The sequence below is a fragment of the Grammomys surdaster genome, unplaced genomic scaffold (genome assembly GCF_004785775.1).
Source record: "Grammomys surdaster isolate TR1022 unplaced genomic scaffold, NIH_TR_1.0 149, whole genome shotgun sequence".
Lineage (NCBI taxonomy): Eukaryota > Metazoa > Chordata > Mammalia > Rodentia > Muridae > Grammomys > Grammomys surdaster.
Window position 1 is genome coordinate 13,374,232 of NW_021604607.1, and position 17,308 is coordinate 13,391,539.

Below are 17,308 nucleotides of genomic sequence, written 5' to 3' on the forward strand. Positions count from 1 at the left end.
GGGGGGGGACTCAGTGAGCATCATCTCAGTGTGGCGGGGGGGGACTCAGTGAGCATCATCTCAGTGTGGCGGGGGGGACTCAGTGAGCATCATCTCAGTGTGGCGGGGAGGACTCAGTGAGCATCATCTCAGTGTGAGGGGAGCTCATGTGCGGGTTAGTCTGGCCGTGAGCTCTGTAGCTTCTTCCTCAGTGCATCTCAGGTGCTTTGTTCACTTGGCTCTCTTCAATGACCAGAGAATCTATGCCCTAACCCTGAAGTCCAGCATTACTCTCTCATTTTTAAGCATGTACAGTAAGTATTCAGTGCACTTTTGGCCACCGCCCCTGTGTCCAGCCCCACTGTTCGGCCTGGATGCACCCACTGACTCCACCATTATACCGCCAGAATGTCACACATGGCTTCTTTACAGTGACATCCTGCAGATACTTGGTGGCTTTGTGGATATGCATTCCCTTGATGGCCTGGGCAGTTTGCTAGGTGTCTTAAAGTGAACACGAAGGTTTGAACCTCTTGATTTGCATGGTTTTGTGGGATTGTCTCGGTGAAGAGACTGGTGAACCGTCTTCACAGGTCACCTCTGGCCACTAACAGGAAGAGCCCAGTTTTACTTTGAATCCTGTGGCCTTTTTGCTTAGATGGGTGATTCATTGAAGGCAGCTGTGTATATATGCGTCCAAGTCTCTGTCTGAGGACCTCAGTAGCTACAGGGACTCTCCTCAGAGACCCAATATGAAAATAAGGCTAAAGTAATACAAACTGTTAGTTCAATAAACTTTCATCATTCAGCATTGCAACAGTGTCAACATTGTTATTATTTTAAAAGCAGTAAATTTATATACATAAAAGCTCTCCAACTGATCATAGCTCAAAATATTAAGTAAAAAAATTCTAAAGGACAAATAGCCACATAAAACTTGAAAATTTATTAGTTTATAAATAAAAGCAAGAAGCTTTGATGAGGATTTAAAAGGCTATAAAATCCAGAAAAATTAAGGGCTGCAAGATGGCACTGCAGATGGCACTAGTCACACACTTGACTGCTTGAGGTTGGACCAGTATCACAAAGTTGTTCCTGACCTCCATGTATAAGAATGCCCATCCATACACATACTCACACACAGACACACATAGACACACACAGACACAGACACAAGAAAACTTAAGGGATGGAGAGATAGCTTAACACTTGCTGCTCTTCTAGAGGACCTGAGTTCAGTTTCTAACACCACACTGCGCAGCTAATAAACTACTTGCAACTCCACATTCAGGGAGCTCCTATGTCTTCCTCTGGCCTCTTTAGGCACCTATACACACATGGCATACAAACAGACACATAATTCAGAATGGTTTTTAAAGAAAAAAATTAGTTAGGCAACAGAGTTCAACCTTGCCTCAAAAAAATATCAGAAAGACCAGTGAGGTTGTGCTTGCCACCAAGCCTGATTACATGAGTTTGACTCCTGGACCCACATGGTGGAAGGAGAGGCTTCTGCAAGTTGTTCTTCTTACCTGTCTCCATATGTGGACACATAAAAGCAAACACATGCACATACATTCACACATGTACACACTCTAAATAAATAATTTATTTTTTAAAAAAAGAATGCTATTTAAAATTATCTGAGTATGGTGGATCAAACCTACAGTACCAGCACTTGAGAGACTAAGGCAGGTAGGTTACTATGAATTTGAGGACAAGCAAAGCTACATAGAGACTTCTAAGCCAATCTGGGCTACAGTATGAGACCTTGTCTTGGGGAATTGTGGGGGATAATTTTCGTTATATAATAAAGATTTCTCAGGACTTTAGGACTTAACGTTTTTCTTCTGTGTGTGTTCCTGGTTCCTATGACTTACAGTATACTGCAAAGTGAGTAGTACATGGTATGGTAGTGCACGGAGCAGGGGACTGATCAGTCCACACACGTACTCACCTTTTTTCCATTCTGGATTCTTTCACAATTAATGCACGACTTGTATTTTTATTTATTTTGCATGTGTATACACAAGCAAATGCACACACAAGTGCACCACAGTGTACATGAGGCCAGAGGTTCCCTCCTGCCACCATGGTGGGTCCTGGGGATCAACCTTGAATACTTGTACCTGTCAAGCCATCAGTCAGTATTACTTGTACTTCAGTTTGTATTTGTTGGTATACTGTTCAACTTATTTTTGTGGGGGAGAATTTTCAAGGTGTATTACTGTGTATGTCGGGGGTAGGTGGTGCATATATATGAGCGACAGAAGTCAACATTGGGGAACTGAAAAAGTCTTCAGCTTAGTTTTGTGTATCTGACAGGGTCTTTTATTGAACCTAGAACCTGCTAATTCAGCTAGAATTGCTGGCCAGTCATTTTTAAGGGTCTGCCTATGTCTACCTTGCCAATGCTGATTATAGCTGCCTGATTGTGGTTTTTTGTTTGTTTATTTGTTTTTAAAGGCAGGGTCTCTGTATCCCTGGATGTCCTAGAACTCAATATGTACTCTAGGCTGGCCACAACTCACAGAAATCCACCTGCCTCTGCTTCCTGAGTTCTGGGATTAAAGGTAGATGTATACTGTCTAACACTTTAAATGGATATCTGAGCTTGGGTCCTCATACTTAGGCAAGGATTTTACCAACAAAGCTATCTTCCCAGCTGCCTCAGATTCTGTTTTGAGAAGCTGGTATCATGACATAATCTAAATAAATGAAGAACTGGTCAGTATACACTATTATATAAGAATGTTTGCAAAATTGTCTAATACAGCAGTGTATTTGTAGGTGACTTAGGGAAACTACTGAAAAGGTACTAATGTTCAGTGAACAACGCCCACCCCCCCACACACACACAGAGGATTCTGGGTATATTATTTTATTTTCTTTGGGGAATTGTTATTACTCCCAAATGTCCATCTATACTTGGTAATTCTGAAGACAGAAGTGATTGCATGAGGTTGGGGCAGTTGGAACCTAACCATAATTTATCTGTGTGCGGAGCGGGTTCAGAATTTTGTAGACACTGAAGTCTTTCTACCTGCTGTGTGCTTAGGGAAAAGTCACTCTACTTTTTTGATCCCTGGTTTCCTTGTTTATAGACCGCATATTTCACTAGGTAGGACCGTCAACCTCAAACAGTGCATTTGTAAATGTTACTTCGTAAATAACAATGATGTAGATACTTGCATGTTTTCAACACCGGAGATGTTTCTTACTGTCTGTAATGCTTGCCACTGACTACACCCTTACTCTCCTGTCCACCCAGATCTCTGCTTTTTCTCTGTACTCACTGTCTTTGTTGGCCATCACACCACCTGAGATTCTTCTCTCTCCCTTACTGGCAGCACCTCATGATTTAACATCAGAAGTGACCCTGTATTCAGTCACAAATGTCCATTTGTAGCGACTTCACCTTCATATCACTGTCTAGACACAATAACAGTTTCTTTATATGGTCTTTGTAATTCCTTGAACTCTCAGATGGAAAGGTACAACTGGTTCCCTGGCAGCTGTAACAGGAAGTCTCAGTTCTTGAGCTCCACTGCTGCTGTCTTTAATTTGATCTCAGTAGTGTTCTGCCATGAGACTCAGCAGCCCTGGTTATGCCAGCTCCGTGCATGGTGCCGTTTATTCTCCTTTTTCTCCCACTGGCCTGGTGGAACTGTTAGTCTTCTAAGCTCCCTTTTTAGTTGAGAGTTTGTTCAGTTGCAGGCTCCCTATCAGATACCCTTTGTTCCCAAAACTTATCTGTCCTCCAAGCTGCTGCATCTTTTCACACCTCCTTATAGAACTTGTCCCGTTTTTATCGTCTGCCTTGTCTTCAGGGAGTATGTTCCCTGAGGAAATAGAACAAAGCCTATATGCCTGTGAATTCTCATGCCTGCCTTAGTACCTGGCATTTAAATCATTTCTCAAATGCTTGTTAAATAATGAGTAGTAAAAAATATGTATTTTCTCAATTCCTATCTGTTGTATTTTAAAAGAAGTTTAACTGTAAATTTTCCGTATATATGTTTATTTGGGAAACTTAGAATGCCTTAAACTTTACAAATTCATAGGATGAAATTTTGCTGATATTTGCGTAATACTGTCAGACAAAGAAATAAAGTAATGTCATGTTTCCTGTGGGATGAGGACATTAGGAAGGCATTTGCCAGTGGATACGAAACTTGAGTTAGGATTGAAGAAGGAAAGAAGTATTTTATAGTGTTAATTAAAATATGATTAAAATGAATTTAATAAGCTTACTCAGAAAATATTGAATCACATGGAAGTGAAGGATTAATCTGAGGGCTCTGAGCACCTAACTTTGAGTGAGCTTACTAACATATGTCACCTAGGTAGTGTAGGAAGATAAAGGAAATAGGCTCTGACTTCATTAGAATTTAAGTTGGCTGAAGTTCTGCTGTTTTGTAAATTTGAAACTCTTTTCTCTTACCAGAAGAAGTGAGCATTTATCACACTCCTTGAAAAACAACCTTGGTCTTGTTTATGGTGACTGAGACTGTGACTCCTCTGGGAACTCAGAAAAGGTGGCTTGGGGATGAGGACCTAAAGGCCACCCCTAGATGAATACATAGTAAGATTACAACGTTATAGCCTACTCTAAAAGCTGAGGGAAATTGTGGCTGGGGATGGACCTCCTTAAGCATTAGCAAGGGTCCGTCCCACACTAACAAAGAGTTCTTCTGTCTGAGTGCTTGGATGAATTTCTCAGTGGATTGGGTCTTTTTCTCATAACAGAAGGAATAATAAATTCAAGAGAATTTCGGCCTAGTGTAGAACATGCTTCCAGCATCTAGGGCCTGGAACAAAGACTTAAGACTAGCCTTGGCTACAAAGTAAGATCTTACTTCAAAATGGGGAAAAAAACCCACATATACACACGTGCATACATACATACACATATGCGTGTGTGTGTGTGTGTGTACACATATGGTGAGTATAGCAAATACTAATATTGTATAGTTTTGAAAATTGCTGAGTAGATTTTAAGAATTTACATCTGAGAAAAATATTTGGCAGTACTATTAAATAGTTTGTCAAGCACCATATTGTATACCATAAACATATATTATTTTTACTCGTCAGTTAAAAAGTAAATCTTTTTCATTTAAAATTTTTTATTACAATTTTATTTTTAGTTTTAGTTATTTTTAGTTATGTATATGCTTTTGTGTGTGTGTGTGTGTGTGTGTGCATGCATGCATGTAGGTGCCCTTAGAAGCTAGAGTTGTTACTCCCCCTCCCCAGGACTTACAGGTACCTGTGAGCAGCTGGATAGGTGCTGGGAGTCCTCTGGTAGAACACTATGTCCTCTTACTCAGAGCCATCTCTTTGACCTAAATTTTTACTGATTTTAGTACTACTTGAATTTTAAAAATTATTTCCACAAAATTAAACAGTCCTTGGACCCTTTTATTAGTTAGAAACATTAAAGTTAATATTTTATGAAGTGGAAAAAACTTCCTTGTGTACTTTTTTGTTGTTATTGTTTCTTCAAGACAAGGTTTCTCTGTGTAGTCCTGGCTGTCTTGCAATTTTCTTTGTAGACCAGGCTGGCCTGAAACTCAGAGATCCACCTGCCTCTGCCTCCCAACTGCTGGGCTCAAAGGTGTGCGCCACCACACCTGACTCATTGTGAGCTTTTGAAAAACCAGTTGCTCCTATAATGTGATTTTTCTACATGAAATTTTGTTGGCTTTATTAAACAAATTTAGACTGGATTATTACAACTAAATATAGTGACCAAAATTTTGAATACTAGGAATTGGTTCACCAAAAATGTAAACAACTTTAGTTATATCCTGAAGTATCTCTTTGCAGTATGCTGAGTCCATGTAGCTTAAGGAAAAATAAGTTTTCTTTCATTTTAAAAATCAGGTTAAAGTCTGTTATGTACACTGTAGTATGTAATACTGATATTTTCTAAGGCTGCTATACCAAACTATAAACTTAGTGGCTGAAAACCCTTGTTTTCAGTAGTTTATTCTCTCCTCTCTAGAGGCAGAGAACAAGAGTTGAGAGGGCCTGCGTCTTTAAGGGTCTAAGGAGCAGCCCTCACTTGCTTTGAGCAGGCAGCAGCCATCCCTGGGCTTCATGGAGAGCCTAGCTCTGGATGCTCTGAGCACGGCCTCCGCCTGCCTCAGGTGTACCACTTCCCATTCTCGGTGTCAGGCAGCGTCTCGCTGCCCTTTCCCTTCTCACAGTTGAACTTCAATGGATTTAGGGTCCAGTCATAATCTAACACGGTTTCATTTGATTAAACCTCATTTCTAAATAGGTTTTATTCCATTTCAGTTAATTATGTATATTAGTAGAAAGGTCTTTGGACTGACAGTCATGATCCTTAGGTTCTAGTCTTTCCTGCCTATTCATTTAAGTAAATAGTATTCATTTTATATTATGTTGGAGAAAAGTAGTTTCTAAAAATAAAATCATTAATTCATATGTTCCTTCTTAAAAGGAAGCCACTCTATCTATTCTATGTTTTTTCAATTAACGTGAACTTTAATCAGTTATACACCATGGAGGTGGGGACAGGGATGTGACTCGGTATAGAATGCCTGCTTACTATGAACAGAGTCCTGGGTTCAGTCCCCAGTACCACAAAAACCATCTACAGTTTGGTTTGTATTAAAACAGCCAAGCCTTACTCTTGAGAACACGTTTGTGATCGTGTTTTCCTTTGAAGTTCTTTGACAGCATCTGGGCCGTAGTTTCCTAGGAGCTGCTCTGTACGTGGTGTACCCAGTACATGCACTATACCATCAGTGCTACGTTGCCTTTGTTTCCTTCTGTTACTCAGGGGTCAGGAGCAGATATGAAAAAGCCTTACTCTGTAGCCCAGGCTGCCCTGAAGCTTACTCTGTAGCCCAACTAGCCTTAAAGTTGCAGTGATTCTTCTGCCTCAGACGCCCAAGCACTAGATTAGTAGTTATGGGCCACCACTTAAGCAGGGGCCTCCCCACTGCTTATATCTAAGGATCAAAAAAGTAATCAAGGGTCTGAGTGGCTCCTTTCCTATGAAAGGGTAAATCTTACCATCTACATAGGACACACACATTTTTACCATGCTTTAGAATGACTCCTTAGGTGAGATTCAGTGCACACACGATACCGTCTTAGCAGAGTAAGAGGGAGCTTCCTCGCTGTCATTTACATATGACGGCAGCTGCTTAGTTTCTGTGGCAAGAATAAGCCACCTCTTTAATGATAATTAGCTTTAATTGTTTTACATAATTTCCTAGTTTAAATCAACTTAAATACAAAGAGAAGAATGGATATACAGAAAGGTTTTTATTAGTTGTGTGTGATGACCACAAACCTTTAATCCCAACCTTTAAACCTTGGGAGACATTCAGTAGATCCTCTGAGTCTGAGGCCACCCTAGTCTACATAGGGAGACTGTCTCAAAAAAGTCTTTATTACACTGAAATGTTGAACACTTCCCTGTTAACTATGAAGGCAAAAAGAACATTTAAAAGTATTTCATCAGAAAACTTTATAAGTTCAAAAACTTTGGGGCTGGGGTAAGCCATATTGATACAGTGCTTTTCTAGCCCTGTGTTCCATCCCCAGCACTGTGGAAATGCTCCACAAATCTGTAATCCCAGCCCTAAATGAGGAGGCGGGCTTCAGGATTAAGAGTTCAAGGCAAGGCCAGACAAAGGCACATAAGACCTTATCTCAGAAAAAAAAAAAAAAAAAAAAAGGAAGAAAACAGGAAAAAAAAAACCTTTGGGTTTGTGATTTTTAAAATACTAACAGTGAGGCTGAAGGGATGGCTCAGTGGTTAAAGAGCACTGGCTGTTCTTTCAGAAGTCGCAGGTTCAGTTCCCAGCACCAACATGAAAGCTAGTAACTGTCTGTACCTCTATTTGAAGGGGTGTGACATCCTTTTCTGGCCTCCAAAACACATGGTGCACAGACATACATGCAAGCAAAATACCCATACACATAAAATAAAGCACAAGCAGTATTCTTCATATGCCAATATATTCCATATGCAAAATGAAAGTTAAAGGATACATAAAGGACTCTGAAATACTTTTTGAATAGAAAATCAATGCACCCCTAAACATGTTTGTTGTTGTTGGTGTTGTTTTGTTTTTTTGTTTGTTTGTTTGTTTTTGTATACGCTTTATATTAGAATTTTATACATTGGGTATATTTGCTGAGTTGGTAATATAACAATAACAAAAACAGGAGCCAGAGAGATGGCTTAGTAGGTAAGAGCACTTGCTATTCTTCCAGAGAACAAGAGTTTAGTTCCCAACATACATGTAGATTGGCTTGGGAACATCTATAACTCCAGCACCCTCATCTGACCTGTGAGGGTGCTGCACTCACATGTAGAAGTCCACACCTACACACACACACACAATTAAAATATATCTATAATCCAAACAAAATACAGAGGGAACAGTATTCTCCCTGTTGTCAAATCTTGCTCTGTATGTTAATGACTTGAATGTTTCTGACTTTACATTTTTAAAGATTAAAAAAAACATTTATTCATTTATATATGTAGGGAGGGGTAAGCAGAGGATGGGGGTAGCACATGTTCTTAGGTCAGAGAACAACCTAAGGGAGTCAGTTTTCTCTTCCTACCGTGTAGGTCCTTAAGATTGAACTGAAGCCATCAGGCTTGGCAGCAGCTTGACTTGCTGAGCAACCTTGTCAGCCCTGAACTTTATTTTTGATTCTATCCTTGAGAGTATCCTTGTGCCTAGAGCTATGCTTCACTCCTGTGTCTTCTCCGGAATATGACTGCTAAGTACATAGATGGCACTGCTGTTTGCAAGGTTCAACATGTGTTTTCTAAAGTGGTTCCTCATACTTTTCACATGGAAAACTTGGTGACGTGTTAATACAGACAGTAATACACAGAAAAGTTAAGTCTTCTAAGACAGAACACAACCTTCTGCTTATAGAGTTCAGGCTGACCTCAGACTCCCAAGTGCTAGAGTGACATGCATATGCTGCCAAACCTTGCAGAAACAATAAGAACTGTTCTTTGTCTTTGGAGACAGCTTCTCGTGTATCCAAGGCTGCCACTTCTTCCTGAGTCCTGTGATTACAGGTGTCTGCAACCATGTCTGGACTATATGGTATCAGAGACTAGAACTCAGGGCTTTATGCATGCTAGCTAAACACTACCAGGCTACATCCTCAGCCTAGAAAAATGCTTCAAACAAATTGAGAGGCTGGAGAGGTGTCTCAGTTGTTAAGGCACTTGTTGCTTTTGCACTGGACCCTGGTTCAGCTCCCAGCACCCACACAGTGGGTCATAGCCACCTGCAACTCCAGTTCCAGGGTATCTGAAATTCTCCTCTGACTTTTTGGGGCATGAAGCACTCATAGGATACACTTTCAGACATGCAGGCAAACACTCGTACACATGAAATAAATCTAAAAAATACATCTATAGAACATTTAAAATGACTGAAGTAGGCAAAGCTGGATGAGCATTATTTATCCTTAAATAAAGTGAGGTCCTCCTTCTGCCCTTCCCACAGCAGTTAGAAGAGAAGAGTGAAGACCAAGAAGACAAGGAGTGTATGAAACAAGCAATAACAGCCCTGCTTAATGTCCAAAGTGGCATGGAAAAAATTTGCTCCAAAAGTCTTGCAAAACGAAGACTGAGGTAAATATTCCCACTTTAAAGGCTCTTCCTTTCTATCCTGAAAGTTGTGGTACAACTTCAGGGGCCTTAGCTCCCCTCCTTGAGTAAACAATGAAGAGAACGGTGTTAGTGACAAGCTTGGTCTTTCAGAGGAAGTGACATCAAAGCCAGGAGAATTTGTTATTGTTTGAAAACCTTTCATATTTGTGCATTTTCCCTGCTAACTCCCAGACAAGACCTCCCGAGGAGCAGCTGGTGAGCTAAAGGGAACGGAGCGAAGTGTACCGGGCAGATCTGTGCCAGCGTCATTGTTAGGTCAGAGTCAAATTAGCAGTGTTGGTTAGTTTGGGGATTTTATAACTCAGGCATTGATTCAGTTAGCAGATCTACTTTCCCATTATAACATGTGCTGTATGATTTTATCTTTGGGTTTTGTGTATTTAAAAATACTTACAATTTGCTTTCATATCTCAATTTTTTTTACTGTGTTGGGCTACTTTTTTATAATTATCTTTCTAAATGTTTAATATTCAAGGCAGAGATAATTGTTTTGTACCTGAGTTTATATAGTTGAATATCACTGTTCTTTTTATAAATCTGAAAAAAATTCTATGCTGTTTTAGTTTTTATAGTTGTATAATTACATGTATTATTTGGGGAATTAGTCACATCAGTGATGTTTTAAGTTATATTTTGCCCTGTCATTTTATCTGCATGAACTCTAAGTTCTGTCTTCTGTGTACTAATAGTGTCTCTTCCTTTCCGCAGTGAGTCTGCCTGTCGGTTTTACAGCCAGCAAATGAAGGGGAAGCGACTAGCCATCAAGAAAATGAACGAGATCCAGAAGAACATCGATGGCTGGGAGGGGAAAGACATTGGACAGTGCTGCAATGAGTTCATAATGGAAGGAACTCTTACACGTGTAGGCGCCAAACATGAGAGACACATCTTTCTCTTCGATGGCTTAATGATTTGCTGTAAGTCTAATCATGGGCAGCCAAGACTTCCTGGTGCTAGCAATGCAGAATATCGACTTAAAGAAAAGTTTTTTATGCGAAAGGTACAAATTAACGATAAAGATGACACCAGTGAATACAAGCATGCTTTTGAAATAATTCTGAAAGATGGAAATAGTGTTATATTTTCTGCCAAGTCAGCTGAAGAGAAAAACAACTGGATGGCAGCACTGATATCCTTACAGTACCGCAGCACCCTGGAGAGGATGCTGGATGTGACCATGCTGCAGGAAGAGAAGGAGGAGCAGATGCGGCTGCCTAGTGCTGAGGTTTACAGGTTTGCAGAGCCCGACTCCGAGGAGAATATTCTATTCGAGGAGAATGTGCAGCCCAAGGCCGGGATCCCCATTATCAAAGCAGGGACTGTGGTGAAGCTGATTGAGAGGCTTACATACCATATGTACGCAGGTAAGAAACAGGGGAGAGCTTTGACTGTGTTTTCTGCTTAAACCGATTGATTTGATGGGTGGGTTATTGTGCCTGAAGTAGAAACTAACAACAACCAAATACTCTAATAGAGGAGCGTTGGCTAAAACCATCACTCTGTATTTCTTTCAAGTTTTTAACCTTTTTTTTTGTCATATTTACAAAAGAGAAACGGTCACTTGTCTGACGTTACCTAGTAAAAAGCAGTAGAAATAAGACCACACATCAACGTTGTCTGAAGGTTCCCACCCTTGTATTAGTATTTTTTCTTACTGTATAACTGGGTTACAAACTGAGTGAAAGGTTAAATATTCACCCATCATCAAAATTGTGCAAAAGTGTGTATCTTCTTCATCTCCATTCCTACATCTATTTAGGGAGTCTAGGAGCCATGTCCTTTTTCAGTATTTTGTTCTTACTTATGCAAACAGTTTTACCTTAACAGGTTTTAAAGAAAGCCTAGAAAGATGGTAGGTAGAATTTAATACAGTGGTTAAGAAGTAAAGGGTACCCGGTCTACACATAGCGAGGAGTTTGATAAGTGCCATTTCAGAATTGTGGTGGAGCGGACAGCACTGAACTCAGACTTGGCCCCTGCACCAGATCACGGTCACTGTGTGTCCCAGAACCACAGTTTTCATCTCAAAGATTAACATCAGATGCTATACCGTAGTGTGTCAGAAAGCATGCATGAAATACGGAATGGGAAAGCTATTTGTAAGTTTAGATGGAAAGTTTCAATGTCTTTTCTTTAAAAGAAATGTGTGATTTAAAATCATATAACTCATAATATGGTATTTGTAAATACCTGAATGTGAACATTAACCTCCATCCCCCTATTTCTCATTAAAATATATTCCTATTTTTAGGAAATGTACGTTTCTGGGGAAAATATTTATTTTCCTGTTGTTTTTTTTTTTTTTTAAATGTCCTCTCAGTGAGTTCTGTTTCCTTTAGAAGCTATTCTGGTGCTAGTGAGATTAGCCTTTAAAAATATCCATTAGTTTTCCCACTTTGTAAAACTGAAGACCATTTAATAAGGCCTTTCCTTTAGTTTATTAAATGAGAGCTTCGTATGGTTGGGAACTACCAAAGGGAGAGAAGTTAAATTTGAGTACTATTTTTTATTAGTGATCTCAAACCACTTTATAATGTATAGTTGCCATTATCTGTATATCTCTGGTACACAAGCTAATAGTTTAGTTTTGCTTTCACTATTTGGACTCTCTGCAGCCCTTTTCCATACATAGTACAACGACAGTGTTCTCCAAAGGCAAGTTCTTACCAATGACTCGGCTTCTCTGGACCTGCATTTTCAGTGGGAGAGCACAGTAGCTGACACAGGTTGAGCAGAGTGAGAAGCCTCATCTGGGCTTACAGTTACCGGGTCCCAGGGTACTATAAACATTTACCCAGGGACTTCTATCATCAATGTGTTTATTATTCAAAAATTTTAAAAATATTAAAATTTAAAAAGAAAATTTAAGCTGCCTAGTACTTACATAAAAGATAAATAAATTACCTTTCTTGTTACATATAAAGCTGTTTTAAAGAGCTACAGTTTTTAGTAATTATTATAAACTAGCTATTCACATAATCTTCACCAACTTTCTGTATATTGTTTAAAATTATAAAATAACAAAAATAGTTTGTTAACCCAAATTGTGATTTTCAAATGCTCTAAGTAATTTTTCCACAAGAAAAGTTCAAGTTGTTTATCTTGCTACATTGTCTTTGTTTTTAAACCTTTGTTAATGTAAAGCCTGTTCATTTTATCCTCAATATGGTTTGCTTGTTTTTTATGAAAAGGACAAAAGAAAAATCATATAAGTTCAATTAAAAAACTCACCATGTGAATTCATGGTAGAACTGCACTGTCACAGGGACTGACTTTTGGCCCCGTGCAGTCTTTCCAGGGGTGTCATTCTTAGAGTATTTAGAGTAAGTTATTTTGTGTATTTTTACCTCTGCTTATTAAGGACACAGTTTAATTTTCTCTGCAGCATAGTCAGTGGTGATTACTGGAGACTCAATTGAGCAAGCTGTTCTTTTCTCTATTAAAAATTAAATTTGTTATTTCTATATTCTAAAATTTACAGTCTGTTTCTAAAACATTTCTGTAATTTTTAAGCTACTATATTTAACAAATAATTCATAATTAGCAATTATAAGCTACAATTTATTATTTATTTATTTATTTATTTAGAATGAGTATACATTTAAGCATACTTCAGTAAGCTAATAGGCTTTATGTGGTCCTGCAGTCTTTATTCCTTATGTGTGCAAAGCTACTTTTGTCATGATGTTATCATACACACCTAATGATTGTACTGCTGTCAACTTTTAACTTTTGCAGAAAGTATTATTCTTCATAACACTTAAATTTTGAACTTTATACAGCTTTGATGAAGTCCAGTTTACTGAAATATAATGAGATTACTTTACCTTTTTTTTTAAGATTTATTTTTGTTTTTATGTGTTTGTCTATGCACCATGTGTGTACAGTGCCAGTAGAGTCCAGAAGAGGGCGTCAGATTTCCTGGGATTGAGTTACAGATGGTTATTAGGAATCACACCCAGGTTCTCTGGAAGAGCAGCTGGTGATCTTAACCTCTGAGCCTTCTCTCCGGTCCTGGTTTACTTTTTTCTTTCTTTTCTTTTTTTTTTTTTTAAATGTATGTATGTATGTATGTTGTATGTATGTATATATGTGAGTACACTGTCGCTGTCTTCATACACACTAGAGGAGGGCATCAGATCCAATTACAGATGGCTGTGAGCCACCATGTGGTTACTGGGAATTGAACTCAGGACCTCTGGAAGAGCAGTCAGTGCTCACTTAGTTATCGCTCCAGCTCCCCTGTTTTACTCTTTAAATTAAAAAAAAATTAAATCCTCCAGTATTAAAGAAAAATAAAACCAAGAATGTCAGTGTTATAACTAAGTTTTTTTTTTTTTTACATTGTTTTGTCTGGTTTGAAATTTAATTAAAAATTTTATTTCATTAATATGTTACTGGTATAACTGGTGGTATAACCAGCAACTTTATGAGCTGTGGCCTTGAAGTACATGAAATTAGTGTTAGTCTACTAGCTGATCTTTAATGTCTTTAACTTGCAGTATAAGATTTTTTTCTTTTTACATAGACTGACTACCCTATAAAGCCCATTATTGACTTACTATGGCTAGACAATCATGGATTTGCAAGATGTAAAATCAGTATTGTAAGGTCTTCTCCAGCTGGGTGTATATTAAGTTCTCTCTACAATTACAACATATGTAGTTATCACTTGTGAGATGATTTTACGAGCTTTTTTTTTTTAAAGATTTTAAAAACTTTTATGTGTGTGTCTATACAGTATGTGTGTGTAGTGCCAGTGTAACTGATGTAAACATTAGTCTATATTTTCCTTTTATTCAGTCTCCCTAAATAAAAAGGGTTTTTTTGATCTGGTTAGTTGGTTATTAGGGTGTTTTTGTTGGAGAACATGTAGTACAGGTTGCGGCTTACACTGAAACAAAAGCTAAAATCAGTAATGCACTTTTTTTTATTATATAGTAAAAGGCACCGTATATAATACACGAGAAAATTTGATAACTAATGGTGAACATAGCACTTTGACATCATGTAGAGTATTGAATGTTACTCAGACATAATAAAAACAAAGAGAAACTGGCTCACATTTGATTACTTCACATTCAGCTTGGCTTCAGCTAACTCGATTTTGCAAGTGTTACAACAATAACTTACAAACAGGGCTATACACGTTTAGTACCAGGAGCTGTCTGCACCCTCAGTTTATAAACAGAAGCCAAGACCCTTGTGGATTGTTTGATTTGCTAGAAATTCTATCAATTAATTACAGAATGAAATCTAGAAATTAATTTCTTTTTTTAAAAAAATATTGAGTGCTTTGTCTTCTTAATGCAAGCCAGAAGAGGGCATCAGATCCCATTACAGATGGTTGTGAGCCACCATGTGGTTGCTAGGAATTGAACTCAGGACCTGGAAGAGCAGTCAGTACTCTTAACCACTGAGCCATCTCTTCAGCCCCTAGAAACTAATTTCTATTCAGCAGAATATATTTTCTACCCATGTCCCACTGACACTTTCAGACTGAATTTTTAAAAATTATTTTAATATAACACCTTTTTAAAAGTTACACATGATGAATAATGGAGTTTAAATTCTCTCATGGTGGTTATTCATTTGGAGCAAATCCAGGTATATTATGAAAAGATATAGTTTTGTTTTGTTTTGAATTGAAAGCAGATCTGTATGCTTTACTTTACGTTGTTATGTTACTGAGAGAGGACAGGCATCCTGGCTGGCTGTTAAGTTCATCAGCCGCCTGTGTACTGGGGTTACAGGTGTTTGCATCAGGGTTTTCCCTGACAGAGCCCAGTTATTGGGCAATCAGAATAGTATGCTCTATAAACAATGCTTCCTGGAAGAACACATTTATATTAATGTGAGTTAAAAGATGGATAATGTCCATAAATGATGACAATGTGACATAGTCTAATTGATAACTTGTCTTTCATCACCAGTATTTCTGGACATAGAGTAGTTCACAGACTACATCGGATTTTGGGGAATTCACCTTGAATGCTGGCAGGAAAATTACTCAGTTGGATTATTTTAAATTTGGCAGTGATAAGAAGAGACAGTTTCCTTACCTAGAATAAGCAATCACAAAGCACTGTCACAAGGGAAAGGAGAGCAGGAAGGTCATGTTACAGAGCTGCTGTAGACACTGCACTGCAGCTAACCTGAGATAAAGCAGCACTCGTAGGGAAATGGTTGGTGCTCTGGCTGTGTATTGTGGAGAATGAATGGGCTGATGACATTGAGGCAAGGGTAGGAGTTAAGTTAGAGCTCTGAGGTGTGCCAAACTGTTTCCTTTCTGTGGTAAGCTTCTTTTGTAGAAGGTGAAATGAAGAAAACCTAAGATATTTTCTAATGTATTTACTAATATCTTTGCACTCAAATATAAAATGTTAAAAAAATCTATATTAGATTTGAGTCTATATCTTGCATGAGTTCAGTTTGAGCGTTTAACTTTTAAAGTCTCTGAACAATTTTTGATCTATAGGGCAGTGCTCTTCTATTTTTAAACCCTGATTTTTTTTTTAAGTGTTTGTGCGTCAGCATAGCGTCTGTTTCCTTTTTTTAAGGAATTCAAAAGTGATTGTTTATAAGTCCTTGCTGAGGAGCTTATTGTTTCTTGAGGTTTTAAATGGCTGTATTAAAAGGGAGTATTATCACATGAACAGACATCCTGATTAACAGTGTTCCACTATGGCAGATGGAGGAGGGGCTGTTCTGCATAAATAGCTTTTTAATGTAGTAAATATTTCAAAAGTCTTAAGACCTTGCCATATTAAATGTCAAATGTTAAATCAAAGTAGGGACAGAAAAAGGAAGATTGATGACCTCAAATTTAATATGCTGTATTTTGAATACTAGATATAATGTGGATATAGTTGAAGTTTATAAGATTTTTGAATTATTGTACACCAAATAACAAAGAATTATCCAGGGGTTGAAGTTAACTATAAGGCCAGCAAAAAAATAGTAACCATGGTCTGGGGTGTGGCTCAGGTGGATGAATGCTTGCCTAACATGCATGAGGCTCTGGGTTCTATCCCTGCTACCTGATGAACTGGGCATAGTGGCACATGCCTGTCATCTCTGCATGTAATGTTCAGGAGACAGAAGCAAGAGGATTAGAAGTTGAAAGCCATCCTCAGCTGTATAGTAAGTTTTGGGTCAATCTGAGCTACATGAAACCCCATCTCAGAAAACAAATAAACAAATAATCAAACCACTCAAAAATAACCACAGCTTATAGATGAAGAAATGTGGGCCTATACCAAGAACTTCAGACTAGCTTCAATAGGTGTTTTTACAAAGAGTGTATAAAGAAGCGGAAGCAGAGAAGCTATGAACATGGTAGGGAAAGGTGAGGAGGTTACCTCCGGTGGGTTAGTTCCTCTGCTTCTGTTGAAATTGTAGGGCTGTATCTGAGTAGTACATGTCCAGACTGACCTTTGGTTATATATCAGAAGAGAATGTCAAATTGAACTACCTTCTTATTAGTGGATATTTGTTCATGTTTGTACCTTAAGGTAAGGTCTCTCAAAATAAGTTTGTTACTCATTAAGAATTGTTCATTGCTTTAGATTAGAAATCTCTCTCTCTCTCTCTCTCTCTCTCTCTCTCTCTCTCTCTCTCTCTCTCTCTCTCTCT

The 17,308-nt window shown here is 38.3% G+C and overlaps 1 protein-coding gene across 2 annotated transcripts in view; it reads left to right on the top strand.

The window, feature by feature from the left end:
• The window catches only part of Sos1 (SOS Ras/Rac guanine nucleotide exchange factor 1), an 84,257-nt gene that overhangs the window by 34,340 nt on the left and 32,609 nt on the right, over nt 1–17,308 (top strand). Inside the window, exons 9-11 of one of the 2 annotated variants that reach the window (XM_028765106.1) lie at nt 9,507–9,634; nt 10,382–10,673; nt 10,767–11,037. In XM_028765106.1, the coding sequence (XP_028620939.1) occupies nt 9,507–9,634; nt 10,382–10,673; nt 10,767–11,037 (691 nt within the window). Of the gene's footprint in view, nt 1–9,506; nt 9,635–10,381; nt 11,038–17,308 lie in introns of both variants that reach the window. The other variant, XM_028765105.1, reaches the window with a different exon arrangement.